The sequence below is a fragment of the Peromyscus eremicus genome, chromosome 19, assembly GCF_949786415.1.
Source record: "Peromyscus eremicus chromosome 19, PerEre_H2_v1, whole genome shotgun sequence".
NCBI classification, from domain to species: Eukaryota; Metazoa; Chordata; class Mammalia; order Rodentia; family Cricetidae; genus Peromyscus; species Peromyscus eremicus.
In genome coordinates, this window is record NC_081435.1 from 38,402,786 (window position 1) to 38,429,672 (window position 26,887).

Below are 26,887 nucleotides of genomic sequence, written 5' to 3' on the forward strand. Positions count from 1 at the left end.
TCGCATTGGCCAAATGTTACTGTTTACAGAGCAGGCTAGACACTGGGCATGCGCTTGCCCAGTTCTGCAGCAGACTGAAAGCATGTCACAACTGGCCCCGGCCCTTTATGTCTTCACTTGTGTTGTCTTGTTTTTTCCTGTGGTTACAGAGTAAATCCCGGCAGTAGAGAGGGAGAGACCTATGATCATGGGCGCCACAGCCCACAGGACAGAGAGCCAAAGAAACAATAGAGGTTGGCACTCCCGGCTTCCTTTCCACCCACGCACTGTTCCTTGTGGGTCCCAGTCATTCTTTCAGGCCCTGGGGATACAGAGGTAAACTAGGCAGGTAAAAATGCGTGCTTTTAGAGAGTAGCTGTTATAGTTGAAGGAGACTGACACCAAACACAATAAATATGCAAAATTTGTAATAAGTCAATACTAAGTGCTAAGAAGGGCAAATTTAAACATGAGGATAGAAATAGTGATCTCTCTCTCGTCTCTCTGTGTGTATGCATGTATGCTTACACGCACAAGTGTTGAGTTATATAAGTGATTGTAGTAGTGAATAAACTCACTGAGCATGTTATATTAGACTCACCTGAGCAGTATAGGAAAGCCAGCTAAGATTATCCTGGGCAGAATGTTTTAGGCAAAATGCAAGCAGCTGGAAAGGCCCTGAGGTCAGATCATCCTCTTGCATTCCGGATCCCAGCTCATGAGAAGAGAAGAGATGGGTTCGAGATGGATGGGGGCAAGACTAAAGGGGCCTCGGATAGTTGTAATCTATTTAACTTTTACTGGGCATGAGGCGAGAGCCATTTGATCTTATTTCTTCAGTTTACAAATGAATCAAGTGTCCATGGCCATCCACCTTTGTAGTGCCAGATTGAAATAAAAATTCACCTTTCCACATCAGCATTCTTCCTCCACAGGGATATGTGGCTGCATGCAGCGTCAGACCTCCAAGTGCTGTGGGCTCCTCTAGCATCAATGTTTCTGCAGGATTACCTTTGTCTTTCCCCCAATGCACCTGTACCCACCAATAGAGACCCCACAGCCACCGTAAACATGGATCATTCCCTTTTGAGCCCAAAGGACGGCCACGCCAACACCACGCTAACACTGCCCACCTATTTTGGGGAATGAAGATAAATCCTTTGTGTTTTCCTGATATTTCTCTACCAGTCAGTAGATGGATGACCTGTTCCTCACCTGCATTCATGATTAGGTTATTTGGGCATAGTTAACATATGGTGTAATTTCCACACTTCTAAGATGTCAGGAAAGTGAGATTGAGCATCAAATATGATTGGAAATTAATTTGAAAGCGGAAGTTGAGAAGAGTCAGAACTCAAAGACACCAAATGCAGTTTGTCCTGCACAGGTTTGTCTGTCCTTGTCGTTTTGTCCTAGGTTGAAATTGTTCAAACCCTTTCTTCCTCTTTACATTCCTTTACATCTTATGACTGTTGTCCTCTGGATACAGGCCAAGTTCTCCAGTATCACTGTGTGATGTAGGTCAGACCAGGGCTAAGTGCAGAAAAAAGGTGACTTTGAGATGTCACCTGCATTGTCTCCTCGTGTTTAATCACCCCATGTCCTATCTCCAGGAGAGGAAGTGACAGAAGGTATTTTCATCTCTCGCATGGTTCTTTCCCCTTGTCTTAGAGTTCATATTGTAGATGTGAGATGTATATCACCATCATCATCACCGCCACCATCACCATCATCATCACCACCACCCACCATCTTCCACTTTTGTGCTGGTTTGAATAGTTTCTTCCCTTTCTTCCTTTTAATTGCCAGCCAAGGTCATTTCATGTTCCTTTGTACTGCTGAAATCTTTCTCGGAGCCTGTAGGATGAGCGTCAATTTGCCTTTTGTTATCAGTTCTTGTAGTAAAGTTCTTTGATTAATTTGGGAGCCTGGGTAGCTAGAGTTGTGCTATCTTTTGCTTTATAGTCTTCAGGAGTGTGGTAGTTCTAGGGGAGTTTTCTTAGCACTATTTGGTGGGAATCTAAGAACGAGGACCTGCTGGAAGAAATTCTAAGCAGGAGCATCAAAAGTATTTGCTACATGTGGGAGATGGGGGATGGGAGATCTCGTTAAAGGTGCATGAAAGAGGCTAGTTAAAGTCCAGATGGATTATCAGCTTCCAGAGTTGTCTTGTTGGAATTTTGAGTTTCCGTTGTGAGGCTGCCAAGTACAGACCTGTGATTGGCTGTGTGCTCAGAGCGGAAGTGCAGAACTGTGATTGGCTGTGTGCTCAGAGCAGAAGTGCAGGCCTGTGATTGGCTGTGTGCACAGAGTGGAAGCGGAGACCTGGGGTTGGCTGTGTGCTCAGAGAGGAAGTGCAGATTGTGATTGGCTGTGTGCTCAGAGAGGAAGTGCAGAACTGTGATTGGCTGTGTGCTCAGAGCAGAGCGGAGACCTGTGATTGGCTGTGTGCTCAGAGAGGAAGTGCAGACCTGTGATTGGCTGTGTGCTCAGAGCGGAAGTGCAGACCTGTGATTGGCTGTGAGCTGTATTCTTGTTCAAAGCCGCACCAAATGGACTCTGGGTACTTTTTGGTTCTGTTTGTTTAATTATTGTTGTTAAAGACAAGGTCTTGTTATGTGGCCCAAGCTGGCCTCGAACTCTAGATCATCCAACCTTAACTTTCTGAATGCCGGCATTAGAAGCGTGAGTTCTCAAACCCAGCTGACATTGAACACCCTCAAAGGCAAGCTCAGATCCACCCCTCCTGTAGTAGTAATGTGTGGTTGATTTGCCACCTTTCTGGGTAACTATTTAGTAACATTTCTGCCCATCACCACATGTGCTGTGACGTTCCTGAGTGTGCCCTCAGCACCCAGGAAAAACCCCAAGTCATGCCTGAATTCACTCCTGGCTCCCTAAAGTTTGGAACATGGGGCTTGTACCTGTGCAAGCCTTTCCAGCACCTTATCCCACCCTATAAATATTGGCCTTTTTGCCCTCTGTTGAGAGGGAGGCAGTCAGCCACATATAACAGGGACTATCTATATTAGGGCTATTAGGAAGCTAAACCCTTGAGCTGTGAGTCAGGGATGAAGTCGAGCAACCAGGCCCTGCAGTCAGGGTCAGGCTCCCTACCTGGCTATACCACTGGGGTTTCACAGCCTTCACACCTTCACCTGCCTTGGGACTTCACCTGCCTCTGATGCCACTGTCATCCAGTGCTGGGCTTGGCCCTGCTGAAGGCTTCCCAGCCTTTGTGCTGGCCTAGCTGAAGAGTTGGTCAGTTCTGTACCCCTGGGTCCTTGACCCGTGGAACTTTGGGCACTGGGAATCTGGTTTTCCCTTAGCTACCCCAACGTTGTATCAGACATAGCTTCCAGTGTAGTGAAAAGAGAGAGCAGGTTTAGACTGGCTCACACAGAGGAGAGCTTTGCGTCAGCTCAGTACTGAGGACCAGGTTTGAGTTAGGAGCTTAGTGATGTTGAGAGTCTACTTTCTTCCCGGTTCCGTCTGTGGTCGAGCTTCCTCCTGAACTGGCTTCTCTCACAGTGCTAAGATTCTGTCATAGCTCTAAACTCCAGTGAACCACCTTTCTAGATGCTTTGGAAATCTCTGATGTCTTGAGGACCAGTTCATTGGCTATTTGTTCATCTGCTTGGTGACTGGCTTAGGCATGGGTTGCCTGAACCCCCTTCTGCACGGCAGAGACATCTGTGATTACTATAGTTGGGTTGAAATGGCCAGGGTGTCTACCAAGGAGAGAGGAGTGTGAGCGATGCTGAGCCTCAGTGTACACAGGCCACATGGTATTCCCACTACATTGCTTCTCATTTGGTAACTGGCCATGGTGTGATGTAGTGAATGGGGCACAGTGTATGAGATGGCCAGCTCCCAGTGGCTAATGTCAGATGCAAATGCACCAATCCCCTGACCGCTCTAACATGGTAGATCACACACAGAAATTCTCGAAAGTCAATAAGGCATCTTTAAGGTAACATAGACAACACTAACAATGTAAGTCCAGAAAATTAATTACAGACAGTTCTTCAACCTCTTGTAATTTGCATGTCATTATAAATACTCAAGTCTAATATAGCTTTTTTAAAAAATTGAAAAACTAAATTCCTGCAAAGGCCAATCTTATAAATATATGAGTTTTATCATCATATTTGACTAAATTTTATTAACTTTAATCAAAATAAGTGGGTTCTGAGTAATGTAACCCTTTTGAGACTGCACATGAATATTTGGGAGTTTGTTTTGCTATAGGTAGTCCTACCTGGGAGTGACTGGCAGGGCAGGGGAAGGGTTGGGGTAGCACTCAGCGGGCTGGTGACAGGGAAAGCTATATAGAGTCAGGAAAATACCACTTGGTGGTGAGTTGGTTGACACAGAGGATACATACCACTTTGTCCTCTAGAGCAGTGGTCTTCAACCTTCCTAACGCTACAGCCCTTTAATACAGTTCCTCATGTGGTGGTGACCCCCAGCCATAAGATTATTTTTGTTGCTACTTCATAACTGTGATTTTGCTACTTTTATGGGTCATAATGTAAATATCTGATATGCAGGATATCTGATATTCATCCCCCAGGTTGAGAAGCACTACTTTGGATCCCTGGCTTAGTGTGTCAGAGTCTGGAGCATTGTTCCCAGCCAGCAACTGTCCTCACCATGTTCTGGAAGTAAACTGATGCTCAGAGGGCCAGCCACAGCAAGGACTACCTCCTGATCTGTGGATTTTGGTCCCTAATGAAAGCCTGAATTGGGCTGGGTGAGATTTCAGAGGACCTGGGGCAAGGCATATCATTACTGGTGTCTCAGGAGGCTGGTTGAAGTTGAGCACAGAGGTCCTGAGGTTACAGTCTAGATTCTGGAGGTTCCGTTGTATAGTTTCTGAGAGGACACTTGTGTGATTAGCTTTTGGATATTGTTGTGTGAACTTCCTGGGCCCATTTTCCTGTTTATAAACAAGTTTGCAGAGTGAGGAAATGATTCTGCTTTTGGATGTCAGCTTTCTGATTCTTCAGTTTCATGCAGGTTGTGGTAGATTGTATCTTGAGGAACCGAGTTGTAGGTAGTTGTGGAGACTTGAGTCCTGTCTGTGAGAACCCATGCACACAGACAGGCGATGGCCCCATTTCTGTATTGCATGCTACAAGTTAGCTATGAAGAGGCTTCACCTGGCTGGGTGCCAGGTGTGAATTGCTCCAAGTGTTGTTGGTTGTAAATGAGACAGTGGCCACATTTGTGGTCACAGTTCACTGAAGGGAGTTGCATCCTTTGCCAAGCCAGAATAGGATACTGGCTGCCAGGCTTGTGCTCTGGGACCTTCAGATGTCAGTGACAGTACAGGAGCAGTGTACATGAGACCAGATCAGTCAGTGACCTAGAGCAGTACATCTCTGGAGAAGTGCTTTCAAAGCACTGGCCATGTTTTATCCAGGGACTGGTGAGTCTCATGGCAGTTTCGCACTCCTGTTTTGTAGAGATTCTGATTACAGTGCTGTTGCTTCGCTGTCCATCAGCAATCCTGTTCCTTAACGGCTCACATGTGGGTGCGACCCCTGTACAGGTCACATCAGATATTTACATTGCGATTCATCACAGTAGCAAAATCACAGTTATGAAGTAGCGATGGAATAATTTTGTGGTTGGGGGATCACCACAACATGAGGAGTTGTATTAACGGGTCGCAGCATTAGGAGTCTAAGAATCACTGCCTTAACAGCACTGGAGATACAGGAAAAAGAAATTTTAATCTGGCCAGTGAGGTATCAGTTCAGGATCTAAGGCCACTGACTTTGGCTGTCACTGTTGAGTTTATTTAAAGTGAGAGATACAGGATTTGATGGATGTGAGCCTTTTATCATTTCTTTTTTTGTGACTGACTATAGCTTCTACCTTCCATTTAAAAAGTGGCTGTCTCTGGAATAAGCAAGATCTCCAAATTGTTCCCCCATCAACTGGAAACTTTGTGAAGGAAACTGTGTCCCCATGGAAGTCATGTTTGGCCTTTGGAGGCTCAATCAATCCGGAGAGGCAGAGATGGAAATTGCAGTCACAACAGTTCTGAATGTTTTACGTCGCTTAAATAATTTGCATTGCTGCAGATCAGGAACCCCAAGCTTTCGAACCACGTGCTCCACCTCTGGGAGTTGTCTGGTGGCGGTGGCGCTTCTCTGTGTCTGTTCTCGGTATTAGGAAGGTATGAGATTATTGGCCTGCCAGACCTGGGAGTGGAGCCATGATGCCTCTTCCTTCTCTGCTCCCTACACTTTTAATTTCTACAGCTCTGCTTCCCACCCAGGTGCCCCCAAAGCCCTCACCTCTCCAGAAAATGAAAACAGAAACCAGCCAATTGCTATCAGATGTTAGTCATTCCTGGGCCCCTCTTCCAAGGAATGCCTGGATTTTCAAAAGAGCCTCACAGTAGAACAGGAAGCAGGGCAGAGTTTCCCACTGAGTACCGCCTCTCTAATGAGAATATTTCCTGTCTCGTTCAGAGGCCAGTTGGGGTCCTGGGAGCCTCAGGCACACTTGCTTGGGTCAGACCTGCTGGACCAGCCACCCACCACAGGGAAGTGGAAGGAGTTTTGAGTTTGTCCAGCTCCTGCCAGAGTCCATGCAGATTCTTGCAAATGTGTTTTTGTTAGAGATCCAGCTCTCCCACTCACCTCCCTGTGGCTGGTGTTGGCATTGGTACAACTGGAAATACAAATATTCTCTTTTCAAAGGCACTTACGCCTAGCCTAAGGTTGTCAGATTTTTTTTTTTTAAGCAATTATTCCTCACAACTTTCACTTTTTAGGGAAACTTTGTAAGTGAATGGTCTACCATGCTTTCTCTCTTAGCTTAATACTGGTTTATTCAACAGACCCTTTGACTTCTATCCCTAGTTATGGGACAGAATTCTTTGTCAAAGGACTTCCAGTGGCTTCCTCACCAGTGTAGTCATTGGTCTTGTCAGCCTTCCTTCCCCACCGGTCATTCTTGGACATGTGCATCTTTGCATGTGCTGCTATTACTACCCAGATCACTTCACCTTCTTTGTGTCACTGCGTCATTCGGCCAGGCTTCTGTGATGACCCCCCCCCCCATATGATTTAGGTTCTTCTCCTCTGAACTTTCATGGCACCTCATGTCTTTTTGCTCCTGAACTCATCATACTGTGTTTTAATTAGTGTCCCTAAGAGTCTTCCTCTAGCCCTCCTCGGTCCACCCCCTAATTGTCTCCTCAAGGACAGACACCATAGCTGTTGCCGCTGTACCATTTTCCTGTAAGTGATGGGGCCTCCACACATGTTTGCAGAATGGAGAAAGGTCAATGAAGATGGTACCTGAAATCACCCAGCTTTCTTTAGAGCAGGCTGTGAGCCCCTGGTTTCCTTAACAACATTTAGTCTCCCTAGGTCCCTTTGATATACAGTTGAAGCTGTAGAGGAGGAGATAGAGGCTGTCAATAAAAAAGAAAAGAAAACGGCATCTGGCCCTGATTGGACAAGATAGTTGTCAGGCCATCCTGGCCGCTGGCATTCACCACCCAGTCAAGAGCAAATAGTTCTGTACTGCTTGTGTGAATATGGAAGTGGCTGCTGATGAGAGCTGGATGCACTTGGAGGTTCAGAACAGAAACAGAATGGAGATTACATTATCTGGGAGACCAAGTGAGTTGGTTGTACTGAACTGAACCATGTTATGGAAAAAGAACTTGAATATCTGATTGACACCTGGAGAGTAGAACAGAGTTAGGGCTCTCACAGCATGTGTATGTACAAGATCGTAAAGCCAGTGCTGAATTTTCTGGGCTGTTTAAGGCATGTTGGAGGAAAATTTTAACTATATACAGTTTTACCTTATGGATCTTGAGAGCTCAGTGTTCCTCATCATCCCTCTAAAACAATTCATTCTATATCATGTATTGGTACAGGCTATCTGAAAGGACAGTTAGAAGTAAAGCACAATCCTGGCCACTCACTTTGAATTCTGATCTTTTTGTTTCTTGACATTGGGCCAAAATTATTGCCTATGTGTAAAAACAATGACAGAGGATGGGAGTGATGGGTGGGCCACATCTATGTTGTATAAGTTTATGATTAACTATAGCCCACTTCACCAAGAAAGCATCTCTCCTGGGATCTGGAAAGACGGCTGGGCAGTTAAGAACACTGACTGCTCTTCCAAATGAACTTAGGTTTGATTTCTGGCACCCATGTGGTGGCTCACAACCAGCTGTAACTCCAGTACCAGGGGATCTGCCACAATCTTCTGGCCTCCCCTGGCACGACACACACATGGCACATAGCCATACATGAAGGCGAAACACTATACATGTAAAATAAAATAATAATTTTTTTAAATATGCCCTATAGATTTTAGCAAATAGAGAGTAGCTAGTCTGTGTGATTTCACAAAAGACAGTGAGTTGCCCAGGAGCTCTGTTTATATGGGCAGTGAGTCAGAGAGGAGACTGAAGCTCTGCCTACATGCGTTCCTACCCAGACCTTAGCACCTTTAGCTGTGTGAGGTGGAGCCTGCTTCCTCTGGCCATACCTGTTCCATCAGTGACTTCCTCTTTTCTATTAATGTCTGGTCCCCTTCCCCCCAGGCAGCTAGTCTCAAAGACTCCACATGGGATCTACTCTCAATGTTTCTTACTGTCTGTATCCCTCTTCTGAGTTGCACGACAGGTTAACCTTGCAGCATTGGTTCCTGCTCAGACACCATGGTGTGGAGAGGAAGCACGGAATAAGGTCAGAAGACTCCCGTTGTAGTCTCAGCCCTAGCTAGTGGCTGTGGGCCAGCCACTTAATGCCTTTGAGGGTCTGTGCACTCATGAGAAGTGAGTGTTGAAAGCAACACTCGAGATTTCTCCTTTAAGGATTGCTATGAGGGAGGATCAGTGCAGAAGTACTCCATAGTGTGGAATGCGCCATCTTGCTCAGAAACGTGCCCTATGGTGTGTCTCGTGTGACACGTAGCCTGCAATACGTTAGAGTAGGTGATACATCGTGTGTAAATTGTTGAAATATGACATGATTTAATGTAAATATGTAAATTGTCTGGATTGCTAATTCAGAATTTGGGACTATGTATGGTCAAACAGGATCCATTCCCCCCCCCCGCTTTGGCCTAAATAACAAGGTGCTTAGACAAACAAAGTGCTTCCTTTTAAAAGAATTATCCTTCTTAATATTTAATTAACATGATATTTGTGGAGACTTATAGGTGACAGTGTGATGATTCACATCACATCATCACTTTTAAAATGTATAATGATAAAACTAAGATAACTATTATTCCCACTCGCTCTAAACCTTTATCGTTTCTATGTGATGGGAAACTTTGGACTCTTCATACAACAAATGGTTAATTCTGTAAATGATGGTCATTCATTTGTGCTGTAGGATACTAGAGCTTAGGCTCCCCATCCAAACCTTTTGTATCCATTACCCACTCCCTCCGCTTCCCCTTCTGCCTCTAGTGACCACTAGTCACAGTTTCTACTTCCACAGAATCGGCTCTCTTAATATGCTGCCTTTTTACAGATTTTTTTCATCCATTAAAAAAAAAATGTCAAAATTAATTACACATTGGGCCATGCTGGATCCCAAATTAGCTCTATAAAGCCGAGTATATTGTAAATGAAGGCAGTCTCTGCAAAGGCAGCTCGCTGCTGGGAGACCAGTTTAATAGAATGTTATCGCTGGGAAGAAATTCATGGCTTGAGCAGAGAGGTGTCTGGAACTCCCATCTGGGATTCATTAGGGTATGTATGCAGGTGGCGTAGGGCGGATGTTAGTTCTTAAGGAAACCATTTTTGATCTGAGGATGGCGAACTTGCTGCTCTGTAAAGTGACAGCAGCTGCCCGTATCTTCCTGACCCTGGGAATGTCATCAGCTCAAGTGGAATGCTGCCCACTCCGTCTTATTAAGGATCTGGATGGCCATAGCGGTGGGTTGGCGAGGTAGCTGGTTAGGCTGCCTCTGTACGGGTAAGTGCAGCCCATCCGTGGCAGCCCAGAGTCCGGTGAACATCTTCTGGGAAGGTTGCATCGTACCCCTACACTCGGTTTATAAGAATGATAGAGCGAGCATGTCCGCTCCGCGCACACTGTAAAACAGAAGGCTTGCAGCTGGCAGAATTGCTTTCTTCTTGGCTCCTTTTCTGACGGAATTTTTGGGAACTTGTTGGATTTGTGAATAGTTGCGGATTACCAGCCTCGGTCTCCAGTGCAATGCAAATGCTCCTTTAAACTTTTCTTTCTTTGAAGATAGCAGTTTTGTGTTTTCATAGTCCCTTGTAATATGCTTTATGAATGGAGAAAAGGAAGTTTATTCTTACATGTTGTCATAAGTCAATATAATGAAGCGTTTCAATGATTATTTTATTGGTTATGTTGTCTCTTCAAAGTGCCCAACAATGTGTTATAGGTCTACAGGAACACAGGCAAATGGACATAAGGGATAACCCTTCATAGGAAATAACATAACCTAGTTATCTGCCTCAGAAGACATCTGATATCAAGCTTCTCAACAGCAGAAGCTGCATGGAAACGTTCACTACTGACCTCAGTAGGCTTCATCGAAAAGGGGAGGCCTCAGTGTGGCTTTGAGAGGGCAAAAAGAGGATGTAGCTGCAGAAAAATAATCAGGCTGACAGCAGCTACCCCACAGTGTTACTGCACAGGGTGTCGTGATTCACCATAAGGGTTCTTGTAAGTAATTTCCAGTTAATGGAAACAAGTTTTAAAAGTTTCTGAATGATAACCTTTTCAACCCATGCGTGTCTGTGAGCTTGTGGGCACATACTCACGAATGTGTCCCAGAAACACTTCATGCTTTCTTGCGTTGCTATTGTTTTCGTTGGGGCGGAGATGAGGACACCGGCTGGAACCTTGGGAATGGTGTCTCACCTGCAGCCCAGCTTATCTGTGTCACTTGGAGGGAGGTGGGACGGTGGTCGGCAGGGACTAGTGTATCTGGGTTTTCAGCCCACACTGCTGGGAGCAACCAACTTGAACAATTATAGGCACTGCAGCTAGAGCTGGTGATTTGACTGGTGGGGCAGGAGTAGAGGAGAGAGGGCCAGGAAACATTTTTGACTGGCACTCGGATTAGAAATGAAGGGGGTGAGAGAGCAGCTAACAGGAATGATGACCATCTGACTTGCAGCCACTGTTGCCTGAATGGAGAAAAGGAAATGAATATTATGTAGGAAGAAAAGCGAGATGTTCAAAAAGGGATCAAAATGGGCTCTGATGGAGCCTGCAGGGGTAGATGTTCCTAGGTACAGTGACCCTCAGCAGCCATCCAAGCAGACCAGTCCTAGGCAGTTGGAAATCTGTGACCAACTTAATAAGTATTTATATACTAATTACTTTGTAGTCCTGTGAAGAAATAACATACTTAAATCGAAAGATTAAAGGGTTTTTTCTTCTTTATTTACTAATGACATATGTGGTGCTGAATTTATTAGTCAATGTCCAATCAGGAAACTATGTGTTTATTTGAACATAAAGATTTAAACAAAAAGTTAGCTAGGAAACACTGTATCTCTCTCTCTCTCTCTCTCTCTCTCTCTCTCTCTCTCTCTCTCTCTCTCTTTCTTTCTCTCTCAGAATAGAGGAGCTGAAGAGATGGCTCAGAGGGTAAGAGCACTAGCTGCTCTTTCAGAATACCTGTGTTTGATTCCTAACACCCTCATTGATGGCTCACAACTTCCTGTAACTCCAGCTCCAGGGGATCGGACTTCCTCCTCTGGCTGCCATGGGTACCTATACACATGGTGGCCTACACTCACACAAACACACACACACTTAATCCTGCAAGCCCATTTATGGTTACATAACAAAAATATTTGCAAACGGTGTCAAAAACATATCCATGCATCTATATTCATAGCAGTAGCCCATAGTTGGGAGCTGCCTAAAATATGTTACAGAGGTGATGTGGAATATTACTCAGCCTTCAAAAGGAGATTCAGACACGTTTCTTGGCATGGCTGAAGATTAATGAAGAAAGCCAGTCACAAAAACATCAACACTGTTTAACCTACTTAGATACGATACTTAGAGTAGCCAGTCTAGAGACAGAAAGTAGCTCATTAAATAGTTTCCAAGATTTAAAACATTCTGAAGATGTATAGTGATGATAGCTATACAAACATATGAATGTACTTAATGTCACTCATCTACACATTTTCATGGTTGCAACGATATTTTTTTTTTAAGATTTATTCATTTATTATGTATACAGTGTTCTGCCTGCATGTATGCCTGCAGGCCAGAAGAGGGCACTAGATCTCATGACAGGTGGTTGTGAGCCGCCATGTGGGTGCTGGGAATTGAATTCAGGATCTCTGGAAGAGCAGCCAATGCTCTTCACAGCTGAGCCATCTCTCCAGCCCTACAATGGTCATTTTTATGCCACGTGTTTCACCACAGTGACAAATATGGTAATGAGAAACCAATCTATTAAAAAGAAATATTAACTCTGGTGGTGACTGGCTGGTAGGAAATGCAGAGATTGCTAGCGAACGAGAGAGAACGGCTTCCTCCACTACAGATATTGGCTCACTGAGTGGAAGCCAAGTCAGTAGGGTGTTGGTTGTGCTGGCGGAACTTGCTGGAAAGTCATCCTCTCAGCTGCTGAGGACTGCTGTTCACAAGGAGTTTTCTCACTTGAGACATTTGTCCATCACCCGAAGGGGGATGCCAGAAGGAACTGCCTGAGTGAGGCCAGGTAGTGCCAGTCTGTCAGATGCACAACAGGAGTCAGCTGATGAAGTGTCTGCTAAGGAGCTAGCTGCCCAGGACACCCACAGAAAGCAAGCACCAAGTCCCAGAAGGGAACTTTTTTCTGTACGTTTTAAGAAGTGCCATCCACTGAATAAATGCAGAATTCTATTAGCTGCAGAAGAAACACTGGACAAAGGCCCCTGAGTTTCTCACAGCAGGTAATGAAGGACAGGCTTGGAATGTGAAGTGAGGGGGTCTGTCATGAATCACCTCACAACTTTGCCAACCTTGAGTTCCGATAGCATCCTGCAACCCTAATTTCCTGCTCTGTGTTCCCATTCACAGAATTCTTGTTTATCACATTTCTTTGGAAAGAAATGATGTCATCACGTGAAAAACAGCACAATGTGACATTAAGCTGTGAACAAGCTTGAGCAAACACTCATGCATTGCACATTGCCTGAGAGACTGGATGTTATTCTGTTCCCCTCTCTGGCCTCAATCTAATATGCCATGGCACCCTTGGGAGTTATTGTAGTGCCCTGAGGGAGATACATGGGCACCCAATGTGGATATCAGCTACAGCTCTGGGTCCTTATCAGCAACGTTAGGCCATACTACTCTTACTAATGGGAATCTAAGGTGCTGATTTAGTTAGGAATGCATTAGAGTCATGTGTCAAGTAAAAACTGTATAGAATCAATGTTAATTTTGGAGACCTCCTAGAAAGTTACTGAAGACTGGTCACCCATCCCTTAATTTGTCTAAGAGTTACTCAGTGAGTGCTGCCTCCCAGCTAGAGTTGGCTTCTTTTTAGAAACATTTTGCAATGGGAAGATGGGTAGCTCAAAATGACTAGACGAGAAGGTTTTTGAATGTTCTCAATACAAAGAAATGAAAAATATTGACAAGGATGGATGGTCTAAGTGTCTTTTGTATCATTGTATGATCAACATACAATGTACTAAGACATCACAGTGTGCTCCTTGAAGATATTCAGTTATTATGTCAATATTTTTATGGTCGTTCTTTCTTCATCTTACCTTTACTTAGAGTGTGCAATGTGTGCACATGGAGGTCAGAGGACCATGTGAGGGAGTCAGTTCTCTCCTTCCACCATATGGGCTCTAGGGATTGAACTAGTCGTAAGGTGTGGTGGCAAGCACCTTTTATTGCTGAGCCATCTGTTAGACATGTCTATCAATTTTTTAAAAGCTACATAGCCTTGAATGTAACATTCACTCTTCATGTATAAGGGCTACCAGGGTGAAAGGCCAGGCAGAGGTGTAGAGAGAGGGTCAGGAGGGGAGCAGTAAAGTCCCAGCTCTACGTCATCATATTTTCCAGGATAAAATTAGGTTGAACTATGGCCCAGGTGCTACTTTTCTATTATTTGCATCTGTTTGAAATGACCATGTAGTGTTGAAATTGGAAAAAATAATTAAATGGCATGTAAGGGGGTTTTGCTGAATTCAGTAGTTAAAAAAAAGTCAGTGGAAATAGATTTCAGATTGAGAAAGTTAATGATTTTTAACTTCATTCTACAAAATTAACAGGCTTAATATTACATTCTATAGCATGTACACAGCCAGGTGGGGAGGTAGTCAGAGCTTGCACCCCATGCTCTGAGGTGTAACTGGCACATATTTCTATAGCTCTTCTTTAAGGACTGGCCACATAAACCAGTTTCAGAACCTGACCTATTCAAGTGGAAAAACTTCTGATCCATGGCAGAAAAGGAGCCTCTCCTCTCCCCGCAAGCCTGTTTGGATAAGTTCTGCTTCAGTTCACATTTTACCGCCTGCTGAGTGTGTCTGTCCAGTGTCAGCCTTGGCCAATATGCCTGGAAAGCCCATCCTATCCCGGGGTTTCTCCACAAGCCTTTCTCTCCCTTAAACTGTGACCACCTGGCACATGGTCAAACCCTCCTGGATTCTGCTAACGTCCAAAATCTGATGTAAAACTCAGATTGCGACAACTGGACGCAGGTTAAACTGCCAAACAGATCTCAGGCTAAGTGTCTGAATTCAAATTTCCACATGTGGAGCACGACTTTGGGATTTCAAAATTTTGTGCAGAAACTTGCATAAAAACCCTCTTCTCTGCTCAGATGTAATCATTCGGGATTCGTTCCTCAACCTGTCTTGGCGTAGTTCTCTACCTCTCAAAGTGAACACAAAGGAGAGAGAAGAGATTATCGCTGGAGGTCCCAAGCAGAGTCCCTGGCTTCTGAACGCATCCCAGTAATCAATCACAGATGTGTGCGGGCCGGCCAGCGCTGGAAAGTTGCAGAAGCATCTCAGATTGCATGCAGCTACAGTCAGCCAGCCAGTGCAAGAAGGGGTTCTCTATTGAGTTGCTCAAAAAGAAAATTCAGTTATAAATCTGTGTTTATCTCATCACAGAATTATTTCTCCAGTATACAGGAGGTAGGGGCAGTGGTGAGAAGGGAAATCATTCTCTACTTACTGCCCTTAAACTTGATTCAGCTCACTAGAAAGAGGAACTTTCTGACTGGGGCTGTCTTCTAAGGCAATTAATTATATCTGCTAAGGGAGGTAAGGAAAGAGGAGGAGGATGGCTGCTGTATCCAGGGGAACCCCTTAAGCCCAACAGAGGGCTGGAGTGCTGACCGCTAAGGTTGCTTCCGGGCCTGAGCTCCTGTGACTGACTGGCTGTGACTGTTGATCGCCTGAGTTCAGGAAGACCAGCATGCATTGGTCCGTGTAACTCCGAGCTGCCCGGACTCAGTCTTGACTCCTTCCCATCCATCTGTTGTTCCTTGCTGTGACCCCATCTCAGGCTCTCCCATTTGACCCCATTAACCTGGGCATAGGAAAGATTCCAGCCCTGCTGTGTTCACTATCTGTGGCGTGTCAATCTGGGTCAGCATGTAGGGTTCCAAACAGACATTCCTAAGCAATCCAAACCAGTCTGGCCTGATTCATGAAAACATGGGGGAGAGAGAGAGAAGTGGTGGCAGGGAAGGGTGCTATAGTTTGCATACCTGGCCAGCTTCTTGGCTCATTTCATCACTGTGACTGATAAATAAGTAGCATCAGCCCCATTTTACAGACATGCAAATAGAGGCTTAACAACTTGCCTGTTTTTAGAGGAAGTTTTTTAAAAAGAGTGAAAAGAGGAAAACTCTTCTAACACAAGCAAGGTTCAATCAGCATGGGCTCTGTTATGCTGTCCATAAGGAGGCCAAGAAGCCCAAATTGAGTCTAGTGGTTTTGGTTTTTTGTTTTTTTTTTTTTCTCTCTTTAATTCAGGTTGCTTCATATCCAAGGAAGCTTAGTTGGGGTCCCAACTGAATTTTTAATTAAAGAAAAAAAAAAAAGACCCAATACATTTGAGGTCTCCCAAAGCTGAATAAATAGAGGCTATTAAATTTATAGCTTATTTAAAGCATTAAATGTCAAGCACGGAATGGCTTTAATTTGAAGCGGTGATCTCAGCCTGTGAACAGGGATTAGAGCAGTCTGTGCTGGAACCACAGCCAGCTGTAAACTCTTTTGGTGACCTTCCAGTGTGACAGTCTTTGAGGTATTCCTCTGTGAGGGGAGGGCTGACTTAATGAGTAACTGGATAGAAAGGAAGGGTCAGGATGCAGGAGACCGGAAGGAAGCTCAGCCCACATCCACTGTGCTGGAGTCCATTGCTCCTCAGGTTGGTGACTTTAAATAAACCTATAGTAACAGTGTGCCCTGCTAGGTTCTCACTGAATGAAGATCCTCTAGTCTCTAAGCTGAGGCCTTCTCAGACAGATCCAGACACTTGATCCCTGAATAGACAGAGTCTCCGTTCATGTTTAGCAATGAAGTTTCAAAAATTGAGTCTTCAGCCACCATCAGTCCCTAAGACTTAACAAAATTCCAGAGAGGTAAATTGAGGCAAGATAGGAAGGCAGGGAAAATTTAAAGGACATGCAAAGAGTAAGGAGCCCCTCAACTTGGAGTGTGGTTGAATTCTCTCACCAACCAAGAGTCAAGAGTTGTGGCATAGTTAACAAAATTTGCCACGAAGAATGCCTACATAGAAACAGTATTCCTTTTTATACACTTCAAGCAAAATGGTCATGGCACTGAGTCATGTGACCTGTGAGTACTCTTGCTCCTGTCCAGCCTGCACTATCCAGGGCACCTCAGAGAGCACCCCGATCCTGTCACTTTCCCCCTCCCACACCATAGGAAGGAAGAACAAGGAGGGAAAAGTTTCTTAGAAACCCTTTGAGGAATGTAACTTCAGAAGCCACCAAGTCATACATATCGTCTATTGTAGAATACAGGGGTGCCATTTTCCCTGGAGAAGCCAGACTTATTTCTTGGGTATATACTATCCCTCTCCTAAGCACCTCTTGGAGGCTCCTCTAAAATTAATACCTACACTGAAATCATGTTAGAGCTCTCCTTAATAAACTCCAACACTGTTTCCAAAAAGAAAACAAATGAAAGGAATTACTGATAAGTATTCTAGGAAAAGGATCATGGACTCAAAAATCCTTCAGTATTTTCCAACCTGGTGTGTGTGTGTGTGTGTGTGTGTGTGTGTGTGTGTGTGTGTGTGTGATGTGTGTGTGGTATGATGTGTGTGTGTGTGTGGTGTGATGTGTGTGTGGTGTGATGTGTGTGTGGTGTGATGTGTGTGTGTGGTGTGATGTGTGTGTGGTGTGATGTGTGTGTGGTGTGATGTGTGTGGTGTGGTGTGTGTGTATGATGTGTGTTTGTGATGTATATGGTGTGATGTGTGTGGTGGTGGTGGTGGTGTGTGTGTGTGTGTGTGTGTGTGTGTGTGTGAGAGAGAGAGAGAGAGAGAGAGAGAGAGAGAGAGAGAGAGAGAGAGAGAGAGAGAGATGTGGTGTGCGCTCGCGTGCCCACACGCACACACGGGCTTTGTGATCATCTACTCAGAGCTGTGTGGCAACGATGATGTCTTCGGAGAGAGACGGAAACAAACAATGGGCTCCTAGGAAACAAGTGCGCACCAGATGCATAGCTGTCCGCCTGCCAGTGCGCACCTCAGTGTCAGCGCTTCTTCCTGCTCCCTCACAACTATTTGCTCACACCCAGAATATTAATGATTATGTAAGATTTGCTGGAACTGTCATCGAAAGTCTGAATGGAATTTACCCCGAGCCACACACTCCCAGATTCTGGCGACAGTGCCCCTTTCTCTTCCCGCCTCCCTCCACGCTCTCTCGCGGTTGATCCAGGCACTTTTTGTTCCACTTCACGCTCGGACTCCCCACCCACACCCCTCTGCTCGTCACCACATCAACATAGAAGGCCACATGAAGTGGAATGGCCTCCACTGTTAAACAAGTACCCTTTCCTCACTGAGAGCAGGGATGCGGGGCAGGGAGGGCTGTGGAGAGACACCCGGTGAGGCCTTCCAGTGTTTTGGAGATTGAGTGTGAATAGTATCTTGAAGGTGGAAGATCCTCAGCCCCAACCAGATGGGACCAAAAACAAAGACCCTTTTCCACGTTTCAGAACAGTATAAAGGTCAGTTTTGTATAGGGATCCTGGGAGTCTTTGAAGACAGGAAATAGAAAAGTTGAGGACCCAGAGTGAGGACCCAGAGTGAAACAGAAGAAGGCCATTTTGAATACTCTGTAAACGGACATTTTGTGACCTATAATTTTATATGTTCGGATTCAGCAGGGCAGAAATAAAAATAAAAACACTGATAGCGTGACCAGAGCTGCTTATGAGCCAGCATTTGCCAGCACAGAAGTAGCTGGCAGAGGTATCTGGTTTCCACTGCAGATGACCAGACTCTCCTTGAGTCTGCTGGGGAATGTGATGGCGTGACACTCCTGGGTAGCCACTTCTGCTCGATGGCCTTCTGAGCTGAGAAGTCTCCAACCTTCTTGGTTCTTCAGAGGCATCGGGGTCTCTGTAAGCCAAAGGGCCTGAAGCCCAGGCTGCAGCCACCTCCTCTTTTCTTTTAAAAACAGCTTCACTGGAGTGTGATTCAAAGGAGCCTTGTCCTGTTGCATGAGATTCAGTTGACTTACTAAGACTCAGTTCAGTTGGGTTGGCGTTAATAGATTTATCACAGAACCAAGTGCCTTGTGAGGAATTCATTTAATCTGGGGTCCAGATTTATCAAAATTATAGGCAGAAGCTCCAGCTAAGGAAGACCCATTTATATGTGACCTGTGTAAATATTGGGTAATGTCTGAATGGATGGATAAATCATTAGAACCTTTATAGTTCTCCCACATTGATATAGATGGGACAGCTCCATTATTGCACAGGTGTGGAATGCAACATTATATCTCAGTATGCCTTTTTCTAGTTCAGAAATGTTGCCAGCTTAGTTGCTATTTTATGTTAGGCGATTTTATAATGGATGGTTATGTGAATTCTGAGCTTATTGCCCAAGTAAGGATGCTGGACTGTCTCTTAAACATACAGGAGTAAATAGGGGACTGAGGATATAGCTCAGCTGGTAAAGGGCTTGCCTAGAATTCATAAAGCACTGGGTTCAATCTCCAGACCCACATAGACTAGACGTGGTGGTTCAAGCCTATAATCCCAGCACACTGGGCATGACAGCAGGAGAATCAGAAGTTCAAGGCCATACTTGGTCATATACAAATTTCAAACCAGACTACGGTCCATGAACCTGATCTTCTAAAGACAGAAAGTGAATAGGTCTGATAGGAAGTAGTAGCAGATCACTATGGTGTACTGGAGCATTAGTCACTGTAGCTAGCCCAACCCTCTTTGAATAAAGTCCTAGCAAAATCAACACTACCAAGCATTCATTTGGAAGTAGCATGAGGTAAAGAGAACCCTAGACATCCTGCCATCCGTTGCCATGATTTTGCAAGTTGGAGGCTGAAGCAGAGTCATTTGCCCAGGGCAGATGGCTCTGGGGTTATGCCAGTGGCTGTGGAGTGCTTATCGTGTACAGACAGTCTTTTTAAATAAGCTGGGCATCCAGTGCTCTTGAATTAGATCCGAACATTCTTCCCCAAGGTGACTGCTGGACTGTATTTGAATAAAAAAAGTTTCTCTGGCAGTTTCTCGAGGCTCCTAGTGAATGTTCAAAGATCAGCGGGGCTGTTAACAGGATGCTAAGTTGATTACCAGGCTGCTGTGGTGGTGTTCAAACCATTCACTCAGCATTTGTTCTCCTTGGCTGACCTGGGCTGGGCTGCAGGCCGTTCTGTGAACCCATGTAAAAGCAAGCAGGGGATTAAGGACTTCTACTTACCAGACCTGAGGACGTGTGCATGCACTTGGGTTTGTGAAAGGACACCTAGTGAATATTACATAAAGGGGCGCTTTCTGAAGGAGGAGAGAAAGTCATTCTGCTTGGGGCAAAGGGATGTGGAAGCTGGGCTGACCTCATTTGCATAACCATCACCTCATCTTTGAAAAGGTGCTGCTTCACCCCAGCTAAAGATTGACGGAAGTTGTCTCATTTGTGTAGCAAACGGCCATGGCGCGGTTCCTCAGAGCCCCTGGTGGACATCTGTGGACATCTGGCCTGTGGAGGAGGGAAGGCAAGACCAGATGCTGTAGAGTAGCAAGGGGCAGACTGATTCCTCAGAAGGACAGGCAAGGCCATGTGTGATGGGCAAGAGACCGTTTCTTTTGATTCAGAACCATCCCCATCCTTACCTCAGCTTGTGTCCCCCATGAGCCTGAAATTAGGGAGCACAGGCTGCCCCTCCCAGCAGCACTAGGACGTGGGGCAAGGGGGACCATGGTAACCAGGATTTCAGAAGGGTGCAGCCTGTAACCCTTTTCCAGGCATGCTCAGTTTCCGCAGGCTCCACAGCACTGATGTCTTCCAGATGTTTCTTTCTTCCCTCTGGCTGTTATGTCTTGGTTCACCTTGCCCTTTCAATAAAATTGAGATGAAATTTTGGAAGGGTCCTAGGCATGTTAGAATCACCCATCAATAGAAACCGATTTAATATCAGACCTTATGTTACTATTTATAATACCCCCTTGCCTCTGAATAGAATTGATACTCTTCAGACTTAATGGTGAAATAAAAGGCAAGAGTATCCTTTACAAAAATTGGTTGTCAGAAGGTGCAATAGTTAATGATAACCTGTGTACAGCACTTACGCTATCAAATCATTCTGTCTATAGTACCGAACAAATCTGTGAATGAGAGATTGCTTTTATCTTCGTTTTACAGATGAGCAAATGGATGCTTGAGAGGTTATTATTGTTATTATTTTGCTTAAGGCCATATAAATAATAAATAGAAGAACTAAATCTAAACCCAGATTCGAAAAACCTGGGCAGTTTACACAGTCCTTTCATTAAATTTAGCATAGAGCCTGGGCCCCCTCTCCCCATATAAAAATAAAATAGAAGGAAAAGGAAGGCAGTGGGAAATATATTTCTTAAAGAATGTACCTCTCCTCACAACCTCCAGCTGGGTATGCTTTTCCATTGGGTCTTTCCATTCCGGTATGTCACTTGAGGCCCCTCACCCTAGGGTTGGTGCTAAAACAAGGCTTGGTAAAATAAATAGCTCCGCAAGACAGGTAGGCTGGTGGAAGCGGTCGTGCCCACTTCTCTGAAGGGCAAACCGGAGCCACCCCAGAGCTAAGAGGACTTCCTCTGAGCCAATGGTAAGAGCCAGTTGGGGAGGGGAGGGCAGGATGGCTGCTGTTCTCTGGGCCCTCCTGCCCTTTGCCCTTTTATCTCCTGTCTGGGCAGCATTTCCCAAAGCCAGAGAGGCCTTTAGCGCCCAGCAGCTTGGTTAGAGGGAGCCAGCCATGCATAAGGGGCTTCTGCCTATCCTGTCCTACTTTCCTGAGAGGCCATTCCTGGCACTGGTGAAGTTTGTGCCTTGCAAGCGGGACCCTTCCAAAAGCTTGCACAGCATCTGTATGCCTAGCCTGAAAAATAACCGTCCTGAAAAGGGTTTTCATAAATCGGGGCATGTCAAAACCCAAGACAGGGGATATCAAAAATGTCACCCCCCAGATGCGGTGCGAGCTTGCACCCCGCACCTCGGTTCTGGCCAGGGCACCTTTCCTGCGCTGGGCCCCACCTGCCGGGTCGCCTCCACCCACGGCGGCCCCTCGGGGGCGGACTCCTGTGGCCCAGCCCCGCGCGATTCGTCACTCCTGCGGAACTTTCCCCTGAAAATCCCTCCCGCAGCCAGCCGCCCGCCCCGGGAGGTTCTGATCTCAGCGGCTTCCTCCCACCGCCGTCCCGCCCGCCCGCCCGCCCGCCCGCGCGCATCGCACTCGTCTGGGAGCCTCGCAGCCTCACGTCCATGTCCGCGGCGGTGGCGCCTGCGGCTGTGCACCCCGACAGCATGCTCTCCGAGGCGGAGGAGCCCAAGGAAGGTACGCCAGCCGCTCGGCTCCGCCAAGTTCAGCGCAGGAATGTGGAGGAAGGCGGGAGCAGGCGCTGATGGGAGCAACCAGCGAGCGGTGGGGAACTTTGTCTCTCCCCAGCCTGGCTGGACTCTGCTGAGAGCCCAGCGCGCAGCCCTGTCCCACTAGGCAGGCAGTTAAGAGGCAAGGGATCCAGCATCAGACCTAGCCAAGCCAGCCCACCAAGGCTGCTTTTCAGCTTTCTCTCGAAAGGAGAAAGCGAGTTTTGGCTGTTAAGAATACAAAACGCGCCTGGAATGGGCTGCCTGCCTGCCTGCCTGGGGACAGCCCAAAGCTGGATTCCCAGGAAAAGCCCAAGTCAGGGTCCCTTGAAAAGGGGTATCAGAAATTGGAAGGGACATGTATTTCCGGCTAAAAGGGGAAGCTGGGTGAGGAGAGAAGTGAAAGATCTTTATTTGGGGAATATGTTGTTTTTTTTTCTGTTTTTTTTTTTTTTTTTTTTTTTTCTCCTTGCCAGCTCTTCTGCAGTTAGTTTTTGCTGGGGACTGGAAAGTGTGAGGGGGGCCCTTTTTACCATTTGAAATAGGAGAGCTGGTCCCTCTCTGTCTTTGCAAAAGCAAGAGTTTCATTTACTGCTAACAGAGCTGGTGACAGGGCTGGAAAAATTCCAACCAAAACACTATTATAGCTGGTGTTAGCTTGGGAGTTTATTTGTGGGTGAGTGTTTGTGTGCTTTGTTTCCTGGAACTTTGGGTATACAAAAGTCCACTTGTACATGGGGGTGGGAGTAGGGGTGGCGGGGGGGGGGGAGAAGTTAGGTGGGTGGGGGTGTTCAAGGTTGTGAAATCCCCCTTTCTTTTCAAGAAGCTTCTTGGGAGACTGCTAAGTTGCAATTTAGGCACAGCTCCCGCCGCATCTGAGCAGGGAAAGCTCCGTTTTGCCATGTAGGCTTTCGGTGCGGCTCATGTACCTCGCTATGCGATGTGAGGGAAACTGTCCATGGACAAGGGCTTATTTAATAGAAATTCGGGCCAGCCAGCATGAAAAGTGACAGCTAGGAACACTGTAGCTTTGCGGCTGGGTGTTTCCCCGTGGCGGCTTCTGGTCCAACAGAGCTTTGTGCTGATAGATGGCTTTCTTTTTCTGTTTGGTACAATTTACACGAAGTCAAAAGTAGTTAAAACGGGATGGGAGCTGGGCTGAAAAGCCGTTCTTGAACTTTTTTGTAAATTGCATAGCATTTAGATTAGTATTTTCTCCCGGGCCCTGTTATTCCCTGTCTTTTGGGAAAGGAGTCGGAGGTGGAGGGGTGGGGTAGGGGGGTGAAAAACTGCCAGGTCAACTGTATTGTACCTCCCAGCATCCACACTCTCCCCTCCCCTTGCTGGCTCTGGTTGTGAGTTTGCAAGCAGCAACCTGGAAACTGTGGCAGAGTGGGCACCTTTCCCTTGTTCCTCCTCTGCCCTTGCCTGCAGAGGTGTACCTGCCCCACAGGCTTTGCCCTCTGCATTTTAGAGGAAGCCCGGAACATTTGTGTCTTGGAAATGAATCTGAGCTGCTAGAATTTTACATTGATAGCAGTTAGGGTAAGATTTTTTTTTTTAAACTAAGTCTGAGGAGAATTGGTCTATTACTTTAATGAGCAGATTGATTCACTCACACTTCTGCTAGGGTGTGTGTTCCAGTGTGTGTGTGTGTGCCTGTGCGTGCGTGTGTGCATGTGTGTGTGGGGAGGTGTATCTGCAGACTAGTATTTTGTGGGGTCTAACCCCTCACTCAGTCTATCACTCCTCAGTTTTCTTGCTTGTTTCTCTTCACTGATCCCAGTTTTCCCTACCTCCCTTCACTGACAGTTTGTGGGTTTTTTTTCCCTGGTGGCAGGCTTGTCCATCTTGTTTAGTGACAGATCACCAGGAGCCCCTCGTACTATCTGAAGTGCAAGAAAATTGCCTTTGGATGCTTTATATCCAATTTGTTGTAATGGTGGATACTTCTGATTCATTATTCCGAACCTTAGTAAGAGACTAGTGTACTTTCATTGGGGTCAAATCTGGAAAAAATACCATCAGATGTAGAAGTCCTTAGAGGCCAGTTGATTTGTGCATGTGCCTGAGTGTGGATGGATATGACTGGGGAGATTGTTCAGCTTTCATAGCTTAGCATGCACTTGACTCTGTGCCAACAGTAAGTAGCTCCCGCCTATAGTCTCCTCCTAAAGAAATGCTTTCATTTTTGCCTGCTTGTCAGTAGGCAATTGACTGTGCTTAAAGTGACTGAAAAAAAAATAAATAAACCAACCCAGGATTTGCTTTATTAAAAGGAGAAAGCATTTAAGATATCTAGACATCAAGTGAATGGGAAGTAGCCAGTTTATTAAGGAGGAGAATGCCTTTGAAAGGAGGATGTCAACAGTTTCCTGTGGATGTGGGCTTCCTGAGGAGACAATTAATATCCACATATTTGGCATTTAGTTGCTTCCTGTTGAATACATTGCTTAATTAGGAAAGTAGTAAAAATGAATGATAGTTGAGATCACTGAGGATGGTTTAGACATAAGCACTGAAGAACCCAAGACTCCTTTGCCTTGGTGATCAGTCAGGGTGTGGGTAGTGGAAATGCAAAAGCAATTATTGCTTTGTGAGGACTCGGGAGAGAACTGAGGGCTGGCCGGCAAGTGAGGACAGCTCTCTCTTCCATTGCCCACGCTAGCCATTCCCCTTACCACCCAACCTAGGTCATTCCTGCCTCAGCACTTCCGCTATTTCACAGCGAACATGGTAGCCATTAGACAGCCTCCTACTTGCAGACTGACAGCTTCACCTTCAGCCGCACTCACCAGTCACCCTCAAGACTTGGAGCAGGTGTCTGATACTCCAGAATGACACCCTTCCATCTTGGTTCCTTCCCTTCCACGCTTAGATGAGTTCCCATTCCCTATTCTATTGCCTCTTTTCTGTCTCAATACCCTTTTCTTTATCTGAAACCTTTTCTTGACCAACCCTTTGGAGAAGCCTTTTCTGAACCAACCCTTCCCCCATCTGAACCAGGCCCCCCAGTTACCCCCTCTCAGAACACCTGTCCTTTTTCCCTGACGACACACCACACCACGTGTAGCCTCTTTTCCAGGCGACAGGCTCCTAAGCAAAAGTGTCTCATTCTCCACCTCTGTCTCCAGAACCTACAGAGAGAGGAGCTTGTTAAATACGGTGGAATAAATGGATTTGTAAAGCTTATTTATAAAGCTTATTCCATCACTTTGTCCAGTTTTAGGCATTACTTACCCAGCCTTTAAAAATGAACTTTTCTTCTAAAACACTTTCTGATTGCTTTTATTTTCAAGACATCATCTGGCTATGTAGCCCAGGCAAACCTTGAACTCACAGTGATGCTCCTGCCTCAGCCTCCCAAGTGCTGGGATTACAGATACATACCAACACACCTGGCCTGTGAATGTTCTTTTCCTAGTACTTTATCTTACTAAAAATCTGGTTGCTTTTGTATTTTGTTTTGTAGAATTTTTTTTTCCACAAATTTGTCAAAATCATCAGTAAACCTCTGGTCATATCTTTTGTCATAATGACCTTTAAAAACTGCTAGTAAAAATAATAATAACTTACAATAACAACAACAACAATAATAGTAAGTTTAAAGGCCAGTGAGATGGATCAGCCAATAAAGGTGCTTGCCACCAAGCTGTATGACCTGGAACTCCCATGGGAAAGGTAAGAACCAATTCCTACAAGTTGTCCTTTGACCTCTACAACTTTTATACACCTCCCACGGCACACACACACACACACACACACACACACACACACACACACACACCACATAAATGTAACATAAAACCAACAGCAACAACAAAACACAACTGTATTTAATACTACAACCCAGCGCTGCCCTTGGTTCCTCTGATATCACCATCCCTGGTTTCCTATCTTTTTCTAGCTTTTTCATCATGTCTGCTTTGCCTCCATCCTGGACTCCGCTAAGAACCACCTGTATACCGAGTGAGCTTCCTGGTAGACACTGTGCTTTGAACATTGAACAGGAACCTTCAATAAGTCTCACATGACCATGCACCCCTTCTGCTGGAACAGATCTGATCTCCCTTCTGTGTTTCTACTGAAGGCCACACACCCCTTCTTCGGATTCCAAACTATAAGCCCATATGCTCTCATCAACTCTGTTCTTTCCTTTATTGTCTGCCTCAGAGTGGTCACCAAGAAAGGACTCCCACTTTACCTTCCCTGTTACTCCTGGAATACATCTTCTTTATCTGTCCTGTACCTGAGCATTTGTACTGATTATTATAATAATCACCTCCATCACTAGAATTCCAATGGCAAAAAGTGGAACACAGTTTCTGTTATTGTAAACCAAATAATTGTTGGAAATTTGAATAATTCATACATTCACTGTGTTAGACAGTTGCCTGTTGCTATAACAAAAATACCTGAGGTAATTAACTTCTATGGAAACATTTTTTTTGTTACTGTTTGTTTTTTGAACTAGGCTTTTACTGTATAGCCTGGGTTACACTTGAAATTCACTATGTATACCCATGGGGGCCTCAAATTCACTATCCTGTCCTAGCCCCCTGGGTGCTAGGATTACAGGTATGGATCTTTCTGGTTGAAGGATTTATTTGGCGTGCAGTTTTAGAGGCTTCAGGGCATGATTGGTGGGCCTTGGGTCTGGGCTGATGGCAACTTATCATGAGGAAGGAAAGCCATTAATGTGGTATCCAGGAAACCAAAGAGAACAAGGATGGGCTGGGGTCTCACCTTGGCACCCTCCCATCACTGGAAAGCCCCCACCATCTTCTAATTGTGTCATTGGGGGCCTTTAAACATAA

General features: G+C 45.6%; 1 protein-coding gene across 2 annotated transcripts in view; it reads left to right on the forward strand.

The window, feature by feature from the left end:
* Tnfaip8 (TNF alpha induced protein 8) overlaps positions 1 to 26,887 on the forward strand; it is a 113,799-nt gene that overhangs the window by 52,141 nt on the left and 34,771 nt on the right. The window contains exon 1 of one of the 2 annotated variants that reach the window (XM_059246218.1): positions 21,949 to 22,038. The exons of the other annotated variant lie outside the window; for it this stretch is intronic. Within the exon in view, the coding sequence (XP_059102201.1) occupies positions 21,966 to 22,038 (73 nt within the window). The 5' untranslated portion in view covers positions 21,949 to 21,965. Of the gene's footprint in view, positions 1 to 21,948; positions 22,039 to 26,887 lie in introns of those variants that run through there. 2 annotated transcript variants of the gene reach the window in all.